This window comes from Scophthalmus maximus, chromosome 4 (assembly GCF_022379125.1).
Source record: "Scophthalmus maximus strain ysfricsl-2021 chromosome 4, ASM2237912v1, whole genome shotgun sequence".
In the NCBI taxonomy this organism is placed as follows: domain Eukaryota; kingdom Metazoa; phylum Chordata; class Actinopteri; order Pleuronectiformes; family Scophthalmidae; genus Scophthalmus; species Scophthalmus maximus.
Window position 1 is genome coordinate 13,540,398 of NC_061518.1, and position 17,934 is coordinate 13,558,331.

The 17,934-nt window shown below is 40.1% G+C and overlaps 1 protein-coding gene across 1 annotated transcript; it reads left to right on the forward strand.

Annotated features, from left to right (window-relative positions):
* Positions 1 to 94: 94 nt before the first annotated feature.
* On the forward strand, positions 95 to 16,869 carry LOC118301942 (DNA-binding protein RFX7-like). Its single transcript, XM_035627650.2, has 9 exons — positions 95 to 246; positions 2,946 to 2,979; positions 6,832 to 6,917; positions 7,025 to 7,147; positions 8,970 to 9,086; positions 9,490 to 9,574; positions 9,674 to 9,887; positions 10,138 to 10,415; positions 10,735 to 16,869. The coding sequence occupies exons 1-9, from the start codon at positions 95 to 97 to the stop codon at positions 13,972 to 13,974; spliced, it is 4,329 nt and encodes a 1,442-aa protein (XP_035483543.1). The 3' UTR covers positions 13,975 to 16,869.
* The last annotated feature ends 1,065 nt before the right edge of the window (positions 16,870 to 17,934 follow it).

The window sequence follows — 17,934 nt, forward strand, 5'->3', positions numbered from 1 at the left end:
GTCCGTGTTGTTTAACCCTGCCGCCTGCCGGGCGACTACACCCGTCTGCGCCTCCAGTCCAGTCCAGACCCGTCCCGTCCCGAGGCCCGTCCCGATGGCTGAGGCGGACCCCCTGCAGCCGCAGCAGCAGCAGCCGCAGCCGCAGCAGGCGGACCACGGGGCGGGGAGCCTGCCCGGCCTGCTCCTCCCCGGGCTGCAGGGCGCCGAGGCCAGTGCGCTGCAGCTCCGGATCAAGAACTCCATCTGGTGAGGAGGTGTTCTGTTCTGTGCATGGTTCGATTCTACAGGGAGGGAGGGGGGGGCATCAACAGATACCAAACTGAATCCCTTACTGACTGTAGGTTTATCATGTTATAGACGAATCGTCTTTGTTAGGCCACTTGAAATACTCCAAATATTGTGTTTTTGGACTTTATTAGACTTGTCTTTATTCTGAATAATAAGTGACAGTGGTGGGTGGAGTTTTCAGATCTTTAACTTAACTCAAAGTACCAATACCACAATGTAAAAAATACTCAAACATGCCATTCAAAATGTTTCTTAACTTTAAGAGCAGAAATATTATCAACCTGCAGAAATTAGGCAACCTTGTTTATGTTACGTTATCATTTTCATTATTGTTTTATTGGATACTGATCCATTAATGTGTATGTAGCATAGCCGTTTCACAGGTTGGAGCTAGTTATACCTATGACCCCAGGATAGTTTTCTACAACAAAGCATCATATTGTATAAGCTGATCACTTATAAGCTAATTCATATATGTAACTCTAGCAGCCAAATAAATCCAGCTGAGTGAATCTCATAAAATGAAGGGTCATCGAAATATATAAGATTTTAATACTCAGTTTAAGTTGAAGTACCTCAAAAAGTACATTAGGGCAGTACTTGAATACACTGTTTACTTGAGTAAATGTAAGAGTTTTGCTATTTTACCTAAATTAAGGCAAAACTTGACACTAGTGTACCTCCCTCTTCACCTCATACCCGCCTCCTTATATCCTTCTTGATTATTGATTTGTTAAATGCATTGTCACAGAAATATTTTTTTTATTTCCAACATCACCCTCTACTGGCATATAAAACCAACTGTTTCAGTTCATATTTCCGGTTGCAGGAGATCAATTGACTTAACATAACTCTGTTTCATATAATGTAGTGAACACAGCAATTGTTGACTGCTGCACTTAAGGTAACGTTTGCACCACAAATATGGTTAATTGCTGCAAAGTGTTATTTTTATCTACTGTCATTAACTAATAGTTACAGAACTACTTGATATACATCATAAGATAAACCAGACCGAATCACATAATAGTCCGTAAATTAATTTCAAATAAGGAGAATGGCACAGTGGCCTCCCATCCGGGTGGTTGTTGTTTCTTTTATCACATGCAACATGTTTCAACTTTGTTGTCAATTTCTCATGAAATAATGTTTGGATCTTGATGTAAAAATCTGACATCATGGTGTTGAGTGCAGAATTTGGTGCAGAATAACAGAATTCCTCCCTTTTTTCCTTTTCTTGAGCTGGACAGACATCTGTAGGATTATTTGGCCTCAGTGGACGTATATGCACTCCAGTGCCACTCTAGTTTAAATATCAGATAGTCGTAACATGTCAAAAGGGCAAACTATCGGAAAACGCAACAGTTCAGAGTTGAAAATGTCTGCTCCAAATATTCAACTCAAACCTTTCGCAATGCTTGTGCCAGATTGTCAGGAACGTATTGGAAAGACTATTGGTCTCTCGTCCTCCATCTTTAAGCTCAAAGAGGATTAGAGCATAAATATTGACGTTTACCTCGGCAACCTGCTGCTGAGTGGTTTATTGTGGAATGAGAACGTCTTAGTTGGGGTCAACAAGTTCATGTTCATTTAGAAGTTTACAAGTGTCACCCTGTCTTCATATGCAGTGACGGTCTATAATAACCAATACTAAGTGTGCTTTTCCTGCTGGGTTCCATTCAAACCTAAGGCACACCTGCATTTTTTCACAGTGGGATTCCAAGGATTACTTGTGCCAGTTTTCTAATCAAAATCTCTGCAACAACAAAAAAAAGGACTTGGGTGTCATTCAGTGCACCTGCCAAATCTGCCTCACAAACAGCTTAATGGTGGCCTTTCAGCACCGGGAAATCCTTGGGCCCTAGTAACAGTGAATTAAAGTGAACTGTTCTTGTCATGGCTTAGTGTCATCTCCTGAATCTTACCTGCCCAGTGTCAAGAGTCTTTAAATGTGACCTACCTTCCGTCTCACAGTCAACAACAACCAGACCTGTCTGCAGATTAGGAATTAGTCCTGCAGAAGTTAATAATGTGCCTAGTATGCACTGCTCTGAATCAGCAAAGAGCCAATCTATCGTTGTTTTTGCTGAAATGAGGACGTTTATTTTGTCAATGTTAGTTAAAATACTGATTGACATTAATTATTTTGCACCTTTTTCCTACACTTTGTCTATGTATTATTGACCGCTTTTAATTGCAGAAGATATAGTAGAAATTGATCTATAGATGACATCAGGCATCGCAATGAGATATTTGGGAACACTGTTTATATTTTTCCTCAAATATGATTTAACATATTGGTGAGAAAAATGTATAAATTGTGAACATTTAGTTTTCACAGTAGCATTATTATATAGCTCCTTTGAGATAGAAACCAGAGAGGAAGAAAGTGACGCTTCTTTGTTTTTCTCTGACAGTAAGTAACGACTGTGTTCTGAGGGATAAAATGAAACAATGTCACTACAGGGCTTGTCTGTCTCTCTTTTTACATATGACAACATGTGTTCCCTGTGGAGGGATACATGACCTGAGAGATGCTGAAGGGAGGGTCGTCCCATACCAAACATTCCTTTGCTTTATAAATAAATACTCTTTAGACCCAAGAGCTCATGTTACACCAGCTTCATACTAATTCATACTATGTTTCTATTTTGCAGCAAATCTGTTCAATCAAAAGTGGAAAACATTCTGGTGAGTATTTTTGGCATGTTGTTGAACTATAGATTGCATTTTTAATAATAACTTAAGTTAGCAACTTAGTGTCATATCAGTCTCCTCTATGAATGGAGAAGGAATCAGTATGGCCCTCCCCCTAAAGATCAACGGTAACATTGTTATTTAAATTGTTGAACAAAAAGTTGAATGAATTAAAGTCAAGAGCCCAATTAGCAAACCTAAAAGATCACAGTGTTTATTATACCACAGAACAGGAAAATGTTGAAGAACAGGATATTGTAACATACCACGGCTGCTCCAGTAATCTGTACTCTCAGTCCTGAGATTGATGCTAAAATCAAAGGCTGTGGGGCAATCAGTTATGTATTATGTAGCAAATTTCATTTTCTCCTGAAAGTGGTTCTAGGGTTCCAACTAACTATTTTTTTTTATAATTGATTAAGCTGCCAATTAGTTTCTCAACTAATACATGAATGGCTTTGTAAAAAAAAAACAACATAAAAAGTTGAAGCATACCCATCAAAAAACCAAAATATATTTCATTTGTTATCATATGTGACAAAAAGAAGCAGCAAATCCTCACTTTTGAGAAATAGGGACCAGAGAATTATTTAGCATTTCTGCTTTAAAAATTTGATTTTATAATCATAATTAAAATAGTTGCCGATTGATTGTTGCAGCTCTTCTCGACTCAGTCCTTTGCATGGTAGTCTGCACACTGTATTTTGATATTTCTTTTTCATATATAAGATTTTTTTGCCTTCTATGCAAAGCCATGGATATTTACAGTTTATTTATTTGCAGTGTTACATATACCAAGTAATTGTGATTTATGGTTTGTCCATAGATTATTCATAAATTACCTCTGAAGCTGTTGCCCGATCAGCTGGACATCCACTTGCTGTTTAATAACGATATAACAATAATTCGTTTTTAGAAAAGGTTCCCAGATTGTGTGACTATCTGGCTTTGTTAAAGTCTCATGGGAGCTGTAGACTACATGTTTAATGTTAGAGAAATAGTTATCGTTTCTTTGCTAAAATTATTATGACTTAAACTTTTATCAGCAAGTGCAGAGTCTGTTTAACTTAACAGAATAACAGCATCATGTTTCAGCGTTCAATAAAACAAACCTTAAAACCAAACCAAGGCTTGTAGAAGTTAGCTGGGACCTCTGTTGTCTTCATGTAATATTTCTATATATAATGCATGATGTCATGTAGTTTTTAATACGGACTAGTTTATCTACTCTCATCCCTGCCATGCCTTTCAAAAAAAGAAAGGAAAAAATACTTGTAACCTTGCACCCAGTGCTGACTCCTGTCACCCACCACTCCTAAAGATTCTCAGACAGGCTCCGGTAGACTGTTGTGAATAAATTAATTTATGAAATAAGGAATCTGATATATTTTTGGTTTGTGAATGCAATGCTCTCCTGTTGAAGAAGGCCTTTGCTGAAACAACTGTGGGACAAAGCATGTAACAGTGACACTTATCAAGGCCCTCTTCACGGCAGACATTTTGACATGTCACAGTAGGAAAAGCACAGGTGTTAATATGAAAATGAATGATGGCTGAATTCCATTCAGCTGCTTCAGTTTCAGGGTGCACACTGACTCACTGTCACACCGTCCTGATTTACTTGAACTCAGCAGAGCGAACGTTAATGTTATCAGTGCATTTCCTACTATGTCAAAATGTCTTCCGTGAAAAAAGACCTATAATACTTCTCCTGTTTCTCGTTGGGCTACAATATCTGTGATAAGCTAACATGGTTTGGTAATATAATATCAGATGTATTAGACTCTCTAGGTTTGAGGAAACATCTGAGCTGCAAGGATGGAACAAATTCACACTGTCGCCTTAGACGCTTCAATCAGTGTCCACTTGAAAGTGGCACAAATATTGCGCATACTCTCTGCAAAAAGCTAAAAAATCCACGCATTTGAGCCCGCACACATTTTGTTTCAAGGTAACAGGAGTTGAAGGGGGAATGGAGTTCACCATGCAGAGCCAATGACGCACACATTAACATTACATTGACAGTCCAAGTCAGTAGAGCGGGAAGTGAGTCACACTGAAAAGGCCAAGGATGTCCTCTGAATGCTCCCCAACAACGATTTAACCTACCCTTAAAAAATACAGAGCTAATTTATGAGAAATGATGCGTATTTGTCCTGTATTGCTCTGTGTCGGCTTCCTTCAGCTCAGGATGAGCTGCGGTTCCCTGACGACAAAGACGTTAAGCAGAACATATGAAAAAGCACAGAGTTAAAACTTAGTGGAGTTCTTGTGGGAAAGTCATGTCCTCAGTCAGGTGTTTAAATACAAAGATGATCAAAATGATCCCCACCATAAAATTACAATATATTAATTTATCTTCCAACAACATGATGATCTCCGCTATTTCTGACAAGATTAGAAAACACAACAACACAGATTGATTATTATATTTTCTTTTGAAAGGGCGTGAACACGTCTGAGTGGAGGCATGTGTTGGCAGTGTGCGGATGTGTGTCTGCGAGCCGTCCTGGGAGAAGGGAGGGCGGCACAAGTTTCGATTTCACCTTACAGGCTCTGCAAAAAACCCGTCTGTCTCTGTATGTCTGTCTGCAGCTGTTTATACTGAATGTGTGCACATGTTTGTGTGTCTCAATCTGTACAGTTGTATGAATGCAGTATATTTATGCTTCGTAACGCTGCGCTGCAAGGCCACAAGTCAGATTAAAGCGCCTCACCTCTAGCCCCAGTGGTTCGCTGTAGGGAGGTTTGTTTATGATTATGTTCATACTCTTTCCAGTTCCTAGCTTTAGAAAACTCCATCTAATATTACACTGCCATAACATTTGTTTTCTGTAAAAGAAAACAAAATCGATGCAGTAGAACCAGAGATATTGTCCTCACAAGTGTTCCCCCATCGTGCCTACATTAACCACAACGTACCACAACCACCCTAATATATGAATCGGGCCGCTGGCCTGCAGCAGAGATGAGGAACCGGGCTGCTGGTTGTCGTCAGACCCAACCGATGGTAACTGAAGCTACGTCACAAACTGGACGATCTCTTGTGTCATCCCTGCACTTGTGCTTTTCATTCTTCTTTTCGTGGAGTCGCCTGCAGTGTTTTTTGTCTTCATGACAAAGGTCTTCCCACAACACTGACTCGGCACTGCTGAGAGCTCCAGACCCAGGTGCAGTGGAAACACTGTGACTACACACGTCGATTTCCGTTCAACTAATGACGGGACTTCTATGATTTATGAGTCACATTGATTGAATTATACTTTTCAATGATTCAATGTTATAAAACAATAAAACACTCAAACTTCCAGGAAGGTTGAACTTGTTTTATGGTCACTGTATACTCACTTCACTCCTTCAGGTTTGGAGGTTGTCTGCTGCACAGTTCAAACTGCTCTATCTTCACACCGTCATGTTTCTTTTCCCTTTTGGAGAGCAGTGTTCGGGCTGAGGAGGTTTATTTGGTATTGTTTTGGTGTGTGTGTGTGTGTGTGTGTGTGTGTGTGTGTGTGTGTGTGTGTGTGTGTGTGTGTGTGTGTGTGTGTGTGTGTGTGTGTGTGTGTGTGTGTGTGTGTGTGTGTGTGTGTGTGTGTGTGTGTGTGTGTGTGTGTGTGTGTAGAATCGAATGAATGAAGTTTGAGCCATACAAAAACCATAATTTGCAGGCAACCTCAACCGCTCACAGACAGTTAAAATGTGAGAGGAAATATTCTTCCTAGACTTGTACTGGAGATGCATCTTTAAGCCTTAGCCTTGGGCTAGTCAGTACACTCCATATGCTCTCTTTAAGTTGATAGTACCTTTTAGTTTGTGGAGGTATGGCTGATCTGTTTTTATCTTCTACAGCAAGATGTCGAGAAGTTCTCAGACATCGAAAAGCTCTACCTCTACCTTAAGTTGCCTTCTGGTCCCAGCAGTTGCACTGATAAAAGGTAAGGATGCATCAGTTTTCTGACAGTATTTTATAGAAAAAGAGACATGTTATGTGAATTGTACAGAATGGCAAAATGTTTTATCGATAATCCACATCTTCTCTCAGTGACCAGAGCGCCCTGTCGTCAAGCCGCACACAGCAGATGCATGCGTTCAACTGGATCCGCAATTATTTAGAGGAATATCCAGAGACCTCTCTTCCCAAACAGGAGGTCTATGATGAATACAAGTAGGTTTTTGGTTGTTGTCTTCTTGCTTTTGTTACAGATTTACAATTTTCTAACCGTTCTTTTTTGTTTGTTTGTTTTTTCTCTCACCTTTTTGACATACTCAAATCCAAAGCTTATAACAGACTAACTATTAGGTCATAATTCATGTATGACACCTCATTTGAAAGGTAACAACTTGTTTAGTATGTGACTAAAACACAACCTATTCTACATTGTGTTTACACATAAATTTACAAACATTACACATAATAAAATACTAAAACACTTAATTTTCTTGTCTATTAAAGGCCATATTTGAATAACAATAACTAGTATATGCTTTATGCCAGACATATGGCAATCACCACATACCTTTCACTTCTTGTCAACCACACCGGGATTAAATTTCAGACTTCTAGGCACTTATTTCAATTTTTTTTGTCACTTCCATAACTAACCAATTTCATGATGAAACTCCTGAAAATTTCTTATGGAACTACAAAGCTTGCTCAGTTTGAAATGATCGGTTTCTTATTCCATCACTCAACTATAAACTTGACTATTAATTTAACCCTTGATCTGTGAGGTTTTACTTCACGGCTGCTAACGGTCAAGCCGAACTACTGCCGGCTAAAGCGTCAATATAAATAGACACTGCAGGCATGAGAATCACAGCAGCATGTGCTGGTAATATTAGAATGGAAAGTCTGAGACAGTCATTGAAATGCTCTGGCAGTGTTATGTAACTGTCTTTTTAACTCTACCAGAACAGAAATACAGTGGCCCCCAGAAATATTGGCGCCTTTTGGATAGACAGGTGAAAAGGCTTTAAAGAAACGTAACCTGCTTCACTTTAAAACAATAATTTTTTTTTTATTAGAGCCAGCACATTTGTCACGATTGTTTTCAAAATTTATGAAAACACCACCTGAAGTATTATTAAGGTAGTTAATAGCTGATAGTCGCATATTAATATTAAAGTAAAAATGACAAGAATTTGTATCAGAAGGATTAACTGGTGTCTCTAGATGACAAAGACAAATGTTACCAGGACTTTATTTAACTTTGACAATGATTTGTGTATACATGTGTCTGTGTGGTACATATTCTGGACATCTTATATACGTCTTATTTTACAAATTTGTCTAACTGAATCCCTATTCTTACAATTCTTTACATTTTACATATTTACATTTCACATGAGCCACTTGGGCTCAATAGCACAACAAGCTGTAAAACTACATAATCTGATACATCACCTAATAAAGTGGGTCCAGCAGTTACAGAGCAACAGTATTGGGTCTAATATTTGCTCTCTTTTAGCTTTGTAGCTCAACTTAATCTTCACCAGCTAATTGCTAACTTTGCTGTCTGGTGCTGTGGGTTTCTAGAGCTTATTTAGCTGAAAAGAACTGAAAACAACACTGATGGGAGCAGTGACAGAGAACCAAAACAGTAAAGTTGAGGCCATAAAATCAAAACAATGTGCTCAAAGACGCTAAAACACTACGCTGTGCCGAGGGGACTGCAGAAGCATGTGATCGTTCTCTGACAGTTGAGCAAGTCATTTAATCCATTGCTAATATAAATATATTACATATATATATTTTAGATTAGGGGAAAAAAACATATAAATATAAATATATATATATATTTTTTTATATTTGGTTTTTACTTTAAAGGCTTTTATCAATTCACATTGGCCATGAATACAAACGTTAATGTTTCAGAAAATTATTTGTACTTTTACATGACTTTGATTATTATGAATGAAAACTGACTTGGATATTCTTTTTTCTCTTTGTTATTAATCACATTCATTATTCCTGTCATGTGTTTCAGGAGCTTCTGTGACAATCTCAATTACCACCCACTGAGTGCGGCAGACTTTGGAAAAATGATGAAAAACGTCTTCCCGAACATGAAGGCGCGTCGACTGGGCATGAGAGGAAAATCTAAATATCCTTCGCTGAAATGGATTGTAATAGGCCAGCCTCTGTCTCTGGTCACAGACCATCTGCTGTTGCAGTTCATAAGCTCTCTAAATATAGACCTGAAATTGAAATAATGTCCCCGTCTGCCTCAGAAGCAGAAGCATAATACAGAGACCCACAGGGAGTAACTGTGATCTTGACCTTCATGACTGATTCATATTTATTAGTCTATTTCGCTGATGACATTAAAGTGTTGAACCTGGTTTACTTTTATGAACTTATAATCTTTTAAAAATAACGCTTAAGTATGACATTGAACTGAAGTGATAAGTGTTACATGGACCAGGCGTTTACAATATTATAGTGTATGTTGGCAGCATATGTTAATCTTCTGGAATCACATGTTTTTGATCTTAACACCACCTTACATATTGCTATAGTGGATTAAGAAAGAGACCCTTTGTTCACATGCCGCCATTACCCACACTGGATCTCCATAAACCAGCAGAAGGAGTAAGGACATTTATATTCTCTTTGTATTATGACTCAATTTTTGTACCTGTCCTGTCATGCAGTGTGTTGCACGTATAACAACATATTTAATGTGTGCAGCTGCAGTGTGATGTCCTGGAGTCACCGAACCAGCTGAGCAGCATAAAGGAGGAGGTGCGATTTGCTGCCTGTGATCTGGTGTGTGAGTGGGCCCAGAAGGTGCTGAAACGCCAGTTTGATGCTGTGGAAGATCTGGCTCGCTTCCTAATCGACAGCCATTACATCAGCAACAAGTCTCTGGCAGCTCTCACCATTGTGACTGGCACAGCAACAGGTAAGGCTTGTTTGACGCTGCCCTCATTCTGTTAAAATACAGGACAATAATGACACCTAGTGGCCTTTGTCTGTTATTGTACTTACTGACTTCAACTGTTGCCCATTGAAGTTGTCTTTAAACCATAGTAAGTATGTGATTCAAGCTTATATACACATATTATTAGTGTTGGGAGTATTAAGATCCTTTAAAAAAAAAAATACCATTGCATCTACATTTATATCTAAGTCCTCCTGCTTTATTTCTTCAGAGGTTAAGGCTCCACAGTCGGTGTCAGCATTCATCCCCACTGCCGAGGCTCACTCCTTCCAGCCTCAGCTGTCGTCGCCGTCTGTCGATGCAAAGCAGCAGCTTCAGAGGAAGATCCAGAGGAAGCAACAACAGCAAGAACAGAGGCTGCACTCACCTTTGCCTGGAGAGGGACAAACCAAGAGGGCAGACGACAGTGTGCCTTGTGGTAGCCCCACCCCTCCCTCACCTCAGCCAACCATCGGCATTGTGGTCGCTGCTGTCCCGAGCCCCATCACAGTAAGAAAACAGGACTTGATGTCGATCACACTGTCAAGTGGAATTTCTGTCCTATCTATTGAAACCTAAGAGACAAAATGCTAAATGGTGTCATTTTTTGTTTTTATTATTAGAACCAGATAAAATGCATTCAAAATATATATATTTTTATAATCTCATAATTTAATTAACACATTTGTAAATATGAGTTCAGTCTGACTGCACAAAACGAAAAACAGTTTTTATATATACTTGTAGGCTACAAGAGTTAAATTAAAATATCCAAATAAAAAAAAATTATTAGTTGTTCCACTTTCTCACTGAGCTTCCCTCTCTTCAGGTGCAGAGAAGTGGGCAGCTGATGGCCCCAAGTCCAGTGGGAACAGCGGAGAGCAAAGTGCTGCCTATCAATTTCCAGATGGTGACGCAGCCAATGAAACAGAGCCTGAAAAGCCTGCAAAGTTTTCTGCCCAGTCCCGCGGGAGAGCGCAATGCTCGGCAGCGCTACGCTCAAATCCTGCCCAAACCTTTGGCCACGACCGCTATCACCTTGCACTCGCCCTCCACCATGATCCTTGCCAACAGTAGCCCAATTAAAACTGTGATGACTACATGTCATGTCAGCCCAGTGAGTTTGGTCAAGATGACAGCTATATCGCTGGCACCCAACAGCAGCAACACCACCACCACCACATCGCTTACTAATACAACTCTGCGGCCGGTATCTGCAGGTATCAGCGGTTCTGCAGTTGCGGAAGACATCAGCTCCAATCAGACCACGAGGAGTGCTTCTGCAGTCCCCATTCTGGCCCCGGTGGCCAGGCCTGGGCAGGCCTCTGGCAGTATTGACATTGAAATGGAAGTTGAAGCTATACATAAAAACAGCCAGATGCAAAATCCCATCAATCTAATTTTTACTCAAGGAGCAATGGCCAATAGAATGGGAGGGGCTGTGCAGAGAGCTGCCAGCGTGCCAATTCCTCAGAATAAAGATTTCCTGGGTCTGGAAGAAACATCTATCACTAAATACGACTACTATGGAAAGTCCTCATCAAGCAATTACAATATGGCAGAAGTTGATAGCAGCAATAGTAGCGCCAAAAATACCACCATTTTGCACTTAACTCCCACCCCTCAGAATACCAGCACTGTTTCTTTGCTGAACACCAGTGGCGCACCTTCTTTTAGGGAAAGCAGTTGTGTGACATCAACAAGGGAAGGTTTCTCGTCCACTAAGAGCCTCAGGAAACGCTCGGGCATTAGCCCAGAACTTTCGCCAGTCAAAAGGGCTTTTATGCCCCAGCAGCCAGTAGGGGGCGGTGTTGGTCTTGGATATGGATTCAGAAAGACGGTCGGTTATGTCTCCAGGCCAGGAGCCCCAGCTAGACCTGAAAGTGCGCCTGCCACCAGGGAGGTGGAAGTGAAAATGAACCCTGTCTTGACCACTCAAGTCCAATCACTCTGCACTTCCTCCTTCAGACCCAGTGGCTTTTACTCTGTTGCCAAAACACAGGGCTTACTCCAGAGGAAAAACACTTCAACTGTTATGGAAACTAGTGGTTCAGTCAGTCACGCATTAATACAGCAACAGCAGGGGCACACAATGGCTAACGTGAATGTCATACCTAATAACCCCAGCCTCCAGCAACATCCAGGTGATGGTAGGATCTCAAACTCAAGTACAGGAAGCCTGGAGGGAGCTCAACAACAGACCTACGCTCAGTCCAACCTTGCCAACGAAACCTTGGAGTTTTTGGGTCAAGTTTCATCATCCAACCAGCTCCCTATGCAGACAGACATGGACTACTTTTCCTTTGATGATGATGTGACTCAGGACAGCATTGTGGAGGAGCTGGTGCAGATGGAGGAGCAGATGAAACTAAACAGCATGCGTGCGTTTGGAGAATGTGTCACACTGCAAGGCAAGCCCGACAACATTATGTCCCCTAATCAGTCAATCAATTTCTATCACGCTGCAAACAACAGCACCAACCCGATCCATACTCCGACCCCAACACCCACTCCCACGCCAACACCTGAGATGATGGGAGGAACTCACAGCCTCACTGGGGAGAGTCCCTGCTCCCGCTTTACCTCCACAACTCCGGTGGACAGCGCACTGGGAAGCAGTCGTCACACCCCAGTTGGTACTCCACACTCCGGCTGTAGCAGCACTGTGCCTCCCAGTCCAGTAGAGTGCAGGAACCCCTTTGCATTCACACCCATCAACTCCAGCATGACTGGTTTCCATGACGGCAGCACGGTCTCCAGCAGCCCCGTGAAGCCCATGCAGAGGCCGATGGCCACCCACCCAGACAAGACCAGGCTGGAGTGGATGAATAACAGTTATAACAGCAGCAGTGGGAGCTTAAACAAATCAAACGGTGGAATGGGAATCCTCCCCAGTTATCAAGGCCTGATAGATGACCATTTTCAGAAACCTCACGCCTTTGCAGTCCCTCATGCACGGCACCTCGACAGCAGTTTTGGCCGCTTGACTCCCATCTCGCCTGTGCAGCAGCAGGTAGCTAACATGGCGAACATGACCAAGCAGGAGGGTTTTGCCGTGCCTGCCCCACTGGATAGTAAAACCACCGTACCGGCTACAAATTTTCGATGCCGCAGTGTAAGCCCCGCTGTGCACCAGAGGAACTTCGGTGGAAACACTGTAAACAGTTTACTTCCCGGTGTCCTTCGTTCAATGGCGTCTCCCTTTAACTCTCCCGTGACGCCTGAGATGTTGAACATTTTTGCGAACAGCCAGACAAATCTTGGGGCGAGCAGCATGGCTCAGCGGAGCCGCTCTGTGCCGCTCAACATCATGATGCAGACTGAGGTCCTGCCTGCACCGGGCCAACAATGCAGCAACAAAAACATCACCAATGTCCTTCGGAAGAAGCTGGATGGTGAACGTGACGATGCTTTGCGGGGTCTGGGCATCAGTAATTTACCTTCCAGTTACACTGCATGTATGAACCTCACCCAGATCCTTGAGTCTGACCCCAGCCTTTCCTGCAATGACAACCACCTCAGCATGATGACCTCTGACCCCACCAGCACATGTAAGTTGCAGAGGCCAGATTACCTTATAGAAAATGCCATCAATGAAGAAATGATTCTCTCTGCAAGTGACAGCCGACTCCAATCAGTCTGTGGAGAGCATCGGCAGAACCAGTCCATGTTGTTGAGTTTGAACCCACTGCAGCAGCAGCAAGAAGAACTACAGCAGCATCAGCAGCTGGATTTCAGCAGCACTGTCAAAGACCTCCTGACAGATAACCGACTCTCTGCGGGCAATCGGCTCATCGAACAGGTGTCGGAGCTGACTACAGGCGGGGCAGAGTTCCCATGTGGAATCAGAATGACATCGGAGCTCTCGAGTAGCTTCAATGATCTCAATGCTTTGGACCCAAATCTTCTGTTTGACCCCAACCAGCATCAAAGCCAATATCAAAACACTGCCGCAGAGGAGTTGGTGAATGACCCGCTGTTCCAGCACATTACCAGCGAGACGGCACATTCAAGTGGACTTGACTGGTTAGAAAGCAAAGATCAAACCACAGTTGGATTGATGGGTTGAGAATAGAGCTGTTTAAAATCCTATCCATCATATAACTTCACGGGGTTGCTGTTTGTTTTACTTATTTCAGGGTATTTACACTTTATGATGCAACACTGGACACATTGAGGTTTGTCCAGTTCAAGTGCCAGGCTGAACCGCAAAGATGCTGCAATACTGATTAAAATGCTTGTTAATGTCCCTTTAACATAAAAACATCACCTCATATTGTTTGATCAAGTGCATTTCTAAAAGGAAAACCGAGGTTCCTCAACAAGCCTAATCCTAAACCCCTTTTTATTATGTTTTGATTCCAGTCAGCGATTAAAAAAAAAAATAAAAAAAACTTAAATAACATAACAGAGCCTTGAATATATTTGTGTAAAGAAATGTTAAAATTCAGGAAACTACATCATAATCAGTTCTTAATCAAAGGCATTTTTAGGTGTCAGTCTGGTTTCAGTGCATTTTCTTTAGCTGGAAAAGATATTAACAACCAGATATGTTAATAATACACACGTACAGTTTATAGAAATATCATTTTGCGATAAAAATGCAACCAAAAGCAACCATGTATATCAATTTAATATATTCTTATGAGCAGTCATTGTAAATAACAAATGTTCTAACCATGTATCTATCATAAATGAAATAGTGGAACATATGAAGGTTATTTGGTAATACTTGTAGTACCAGAACCATAAAAGAAAGCGATGCAAGTAATATAATTGTCATTCCCTAACGCATCACATTTCTGGTTATCGTGTCCTCATTTTTCAAACTTTGAAATTTTATTATTTTATTATCACAGACTTTGAGCCATGAATTTGAAGAGCCAAGTCAACCTCTCTTCTCTTAATCATCAAAAGATTCAAAAATATGAGCAAAACAAACTTAGAAATAGCTTAATCATAATCATAAAGCTTTAATGAATCACTTAAGTTTATATGCAAAATCTTTGATAATTGTTTTATCCAAAGACCTATTTATTAATATCAGTAATACACTATAGAGTTGTTTAGTGTGGACACATTAAGCCAAGACCGACGGCCTCTGTCTTGCACTGAGGCCCTAAACTAATCTTTATTAATGCATCTATATACAGAACATGTGTTTGGTAGTTATGTCACACAGAGCATTGTGATGGATTATGAGATTTATATTAATGTTGTAGTGCTTCATACAACATCAGTCAAAAAGAAGCAAAAGAGGAGGGTTTAATCCCAGGGGAAAGGGGAAAAATATGCACCCAAGAATTCAACTAAAGCCTTTGAATGGGAGGGGGGGGGGTCCTGCGCTTTTAAAGTATGCATAATTGGAAATTAAAAATATCAATTTTTCTTAGCACTCATTAAATGCATCATTTGTATTGTGTGCCAATTACTTCTTTAAATTGAAATGAAGGTTAAAGGAACGCAATTAACACTTTAACTCATCGTACTGCACTGACAATCTGCAATACTTCACAGAAAGGCATTGTGTTTTGGGGATTGGGCGTTTTCACTGCAGCCTGTAACAGAACCACTGATCAAATGTCCTGCTTTTACGCTGATGATGAGCAGTGTCTAAAGAAGGGATTTCAACCACTGAGGGTTTTTGGTTTCTGAGCCTTAAGTCCATACCAAAGATCTTGTGTGTCTAATATAAAATGGAAAAATTGGGGATGTTTGCAGCACTGATAAATATTTGTTTCTAAAAACTAGTGCGATATTAAGATTTTTTGTTTTGTTTACTATTGATGATGCTTTCTTACACCCAACAGGCTTGAAAAAGAGGAGGCAAAAAACTAATTTATTTGTGAACTGTTTCTCTATGTTAGCATTAGCTCCCATGGGTTAACTGTTGGTCACTAACTTTATTTGTTGTACAGATTGTCAGTGTGGACAGTTGTCTGGCGTGTTTTTGTTGAGGTTTATTTATGTAGAATATGTTGTTTGTACAGAAGGTGTAACCTTTCAATCCATATAACCTTGTGTATTCACAATAATCTGACTTGCACTGTTTTGTAGCAGATAGTACATTTGAAATGTTGTTGTACATTACCACCATGATTTTCTCCCAATATATTTAACTAAACTCTCAAGATTCAGCTTGTTGTTTAAAAATTTTAATCCTTTTTTTTTAGTTTATTTTTTGCAGGGAATCATCCCAGAAAAGATTTGCACGAGGTTTGAAATTAAAAAAAAAAATTAATATATGGCATAATATCAATTTCATGATATATTACCTATGCGGTTCATCAAATCTTTGAGTGTGTTCATAAATTGATGTTTTATACAGATTACAGAACTTTAAACTTCTGTAAAAGCAGATTATTTCATTGTGATATATTATTTCATTTTGAGTCTAATTAAATTTTGAGTATTCGAGACAAACTTTTCCTATTATTATTCAGCTTTTGAATCCGTTCTCTCAGTTTTGATGTGAAACTGTGTCTGTGAAAACATTTGCATTTATTTTTGCTAGCTCTGATATTTGTGCTTAATGAAGACGTTACCCTTCCTCTTGTTGTGAGTAATTCAGAGCTGTAGAACTGCCCTCCACTGTAATACTGCTGTGATCAGGGAAAGAGAATTTCTTATTTTTATTTTGCATTTTAGCAAGTGCTTTTATAAGGGGAAGTGCTTGTTGATACTGATTTTTAAAAACTTTTTAAAACTAATAAACATTTTTAAGTACATCACTATCCTGGAGTTGGTGTTTCATACATATATATAAATAAACTGACATATTGACTGATGACTGCCCAAATGTTTCTGTAGACCTCCAGTGTTAAAGCCAAAAGTAGCCTCACTGATTAGATTTTGGTTGTCAAAGTTCAAAGGTCAAAGTTGATATGACAAAACCTGATTTTTGAAGATCAGATACTATGTAAATTTACACATTTAAGTAGTGTAATAAAGAACAATTTTTGTACTTCATTTAATTTTGTGCTTCTTTATACGTCCACTTAACGTCACATATTGCACAATATCACTCCACCAACTACAAGGTCTATATGAATCATTTTGTTATCTATATAAAGGTAACACTTGTGAGATTTAAGGTGTAAAAATAAGTATAATTGTTACTGGATCCGAGTAAATGAAGATGGAACACAACATAAATGAAAGATTTCCTGTCCGCCTCAAAAACACCATTCGTAACTCAGATAACTTTGAGGGGGCGAATCTGCTGTGAGGAATCTGAAAGGTTGAAGCCTTTTCACATTAGAATCCCTCTGCTGCAGTCAAACAGTGCTGGAACAGGACGTATATCAGCTCAAAGTGACAAGTAGCCTCTGTGCTAGCTAGCGGGTTAGGGTTAGGATCAAAACACAAGTTATCGTGACAAAACATCAAAGGTATAATTTATGTATGTCGCTGTTTGATACAAACTTTTTTTGCTCTTCTCAACTATTCTATTCTGTAAAAGTTTCGGTTGCTCCCTCACTCGTTTTCATTAGTGGTGGAAAGTCACAAAGTAAAGATTTACTTAAGTGTACTGAAGAGTAATTTCGAGGTACTTTCGAGTCTCCAGTATTTAAATTTTCTGCTCCTTCCATTTTAGAATTGATTTTAAGATTTTACTAATTACTTTTAAAGCACAGCTTGGTCTTGCTCCAAGCTACATGAATGAAATGCTGATCCCCTACAAGCCAGCTCGCAGCCTTAGATCCTCAGGTGGGTCTTTACTAGTTGTTCCAAAGTCAAGGCTCAAATCTAAGGGTGACCGAGCTTTCTCCACCAGGGCCCCTCGACTTTGGAACAGCATGCCTCAGGAGATAAGGCAGAGTCTGTACCTTCTTTTAAGTCACTTTTAAAAACCCATTTCTATAGACTTGCTTCTATAGACGGCATACATATTTGCATTAGTATTAACTAGTCTGTTGATGTACACTAATCAAGTACCATTTGCTGACAATACTACTGTGCTTCTATTGAAGTAGGATTTCGCAAGGCAAGACTTTTACAGTGTGGTTAAACTTGTACTTCTCAAATG

Coding starts and splice junctions, on each gene's coding strand:
- LOC118301942 (XM_035627650.2), top strand. CDS start 95: ATGGCTGAGGCGGACCCCCTGCAGCCGCAGCAGCAGCAGCCGCAGCCG. Junction 6,918..7,024: donor AGCAGTTGCACTGATAAAAG/GTAAGGATGCAT, acceptor ATCTTCTCTCAG/TGACCAGAGCGCCCTGTCGT. Junction 7,148..8,969: donor GAGGTCTATGATGAATACAA/GTAGGTTTTTGG, acceptor CATGTGTTTCAG/GAGCTTCTGTGACAATCTCA.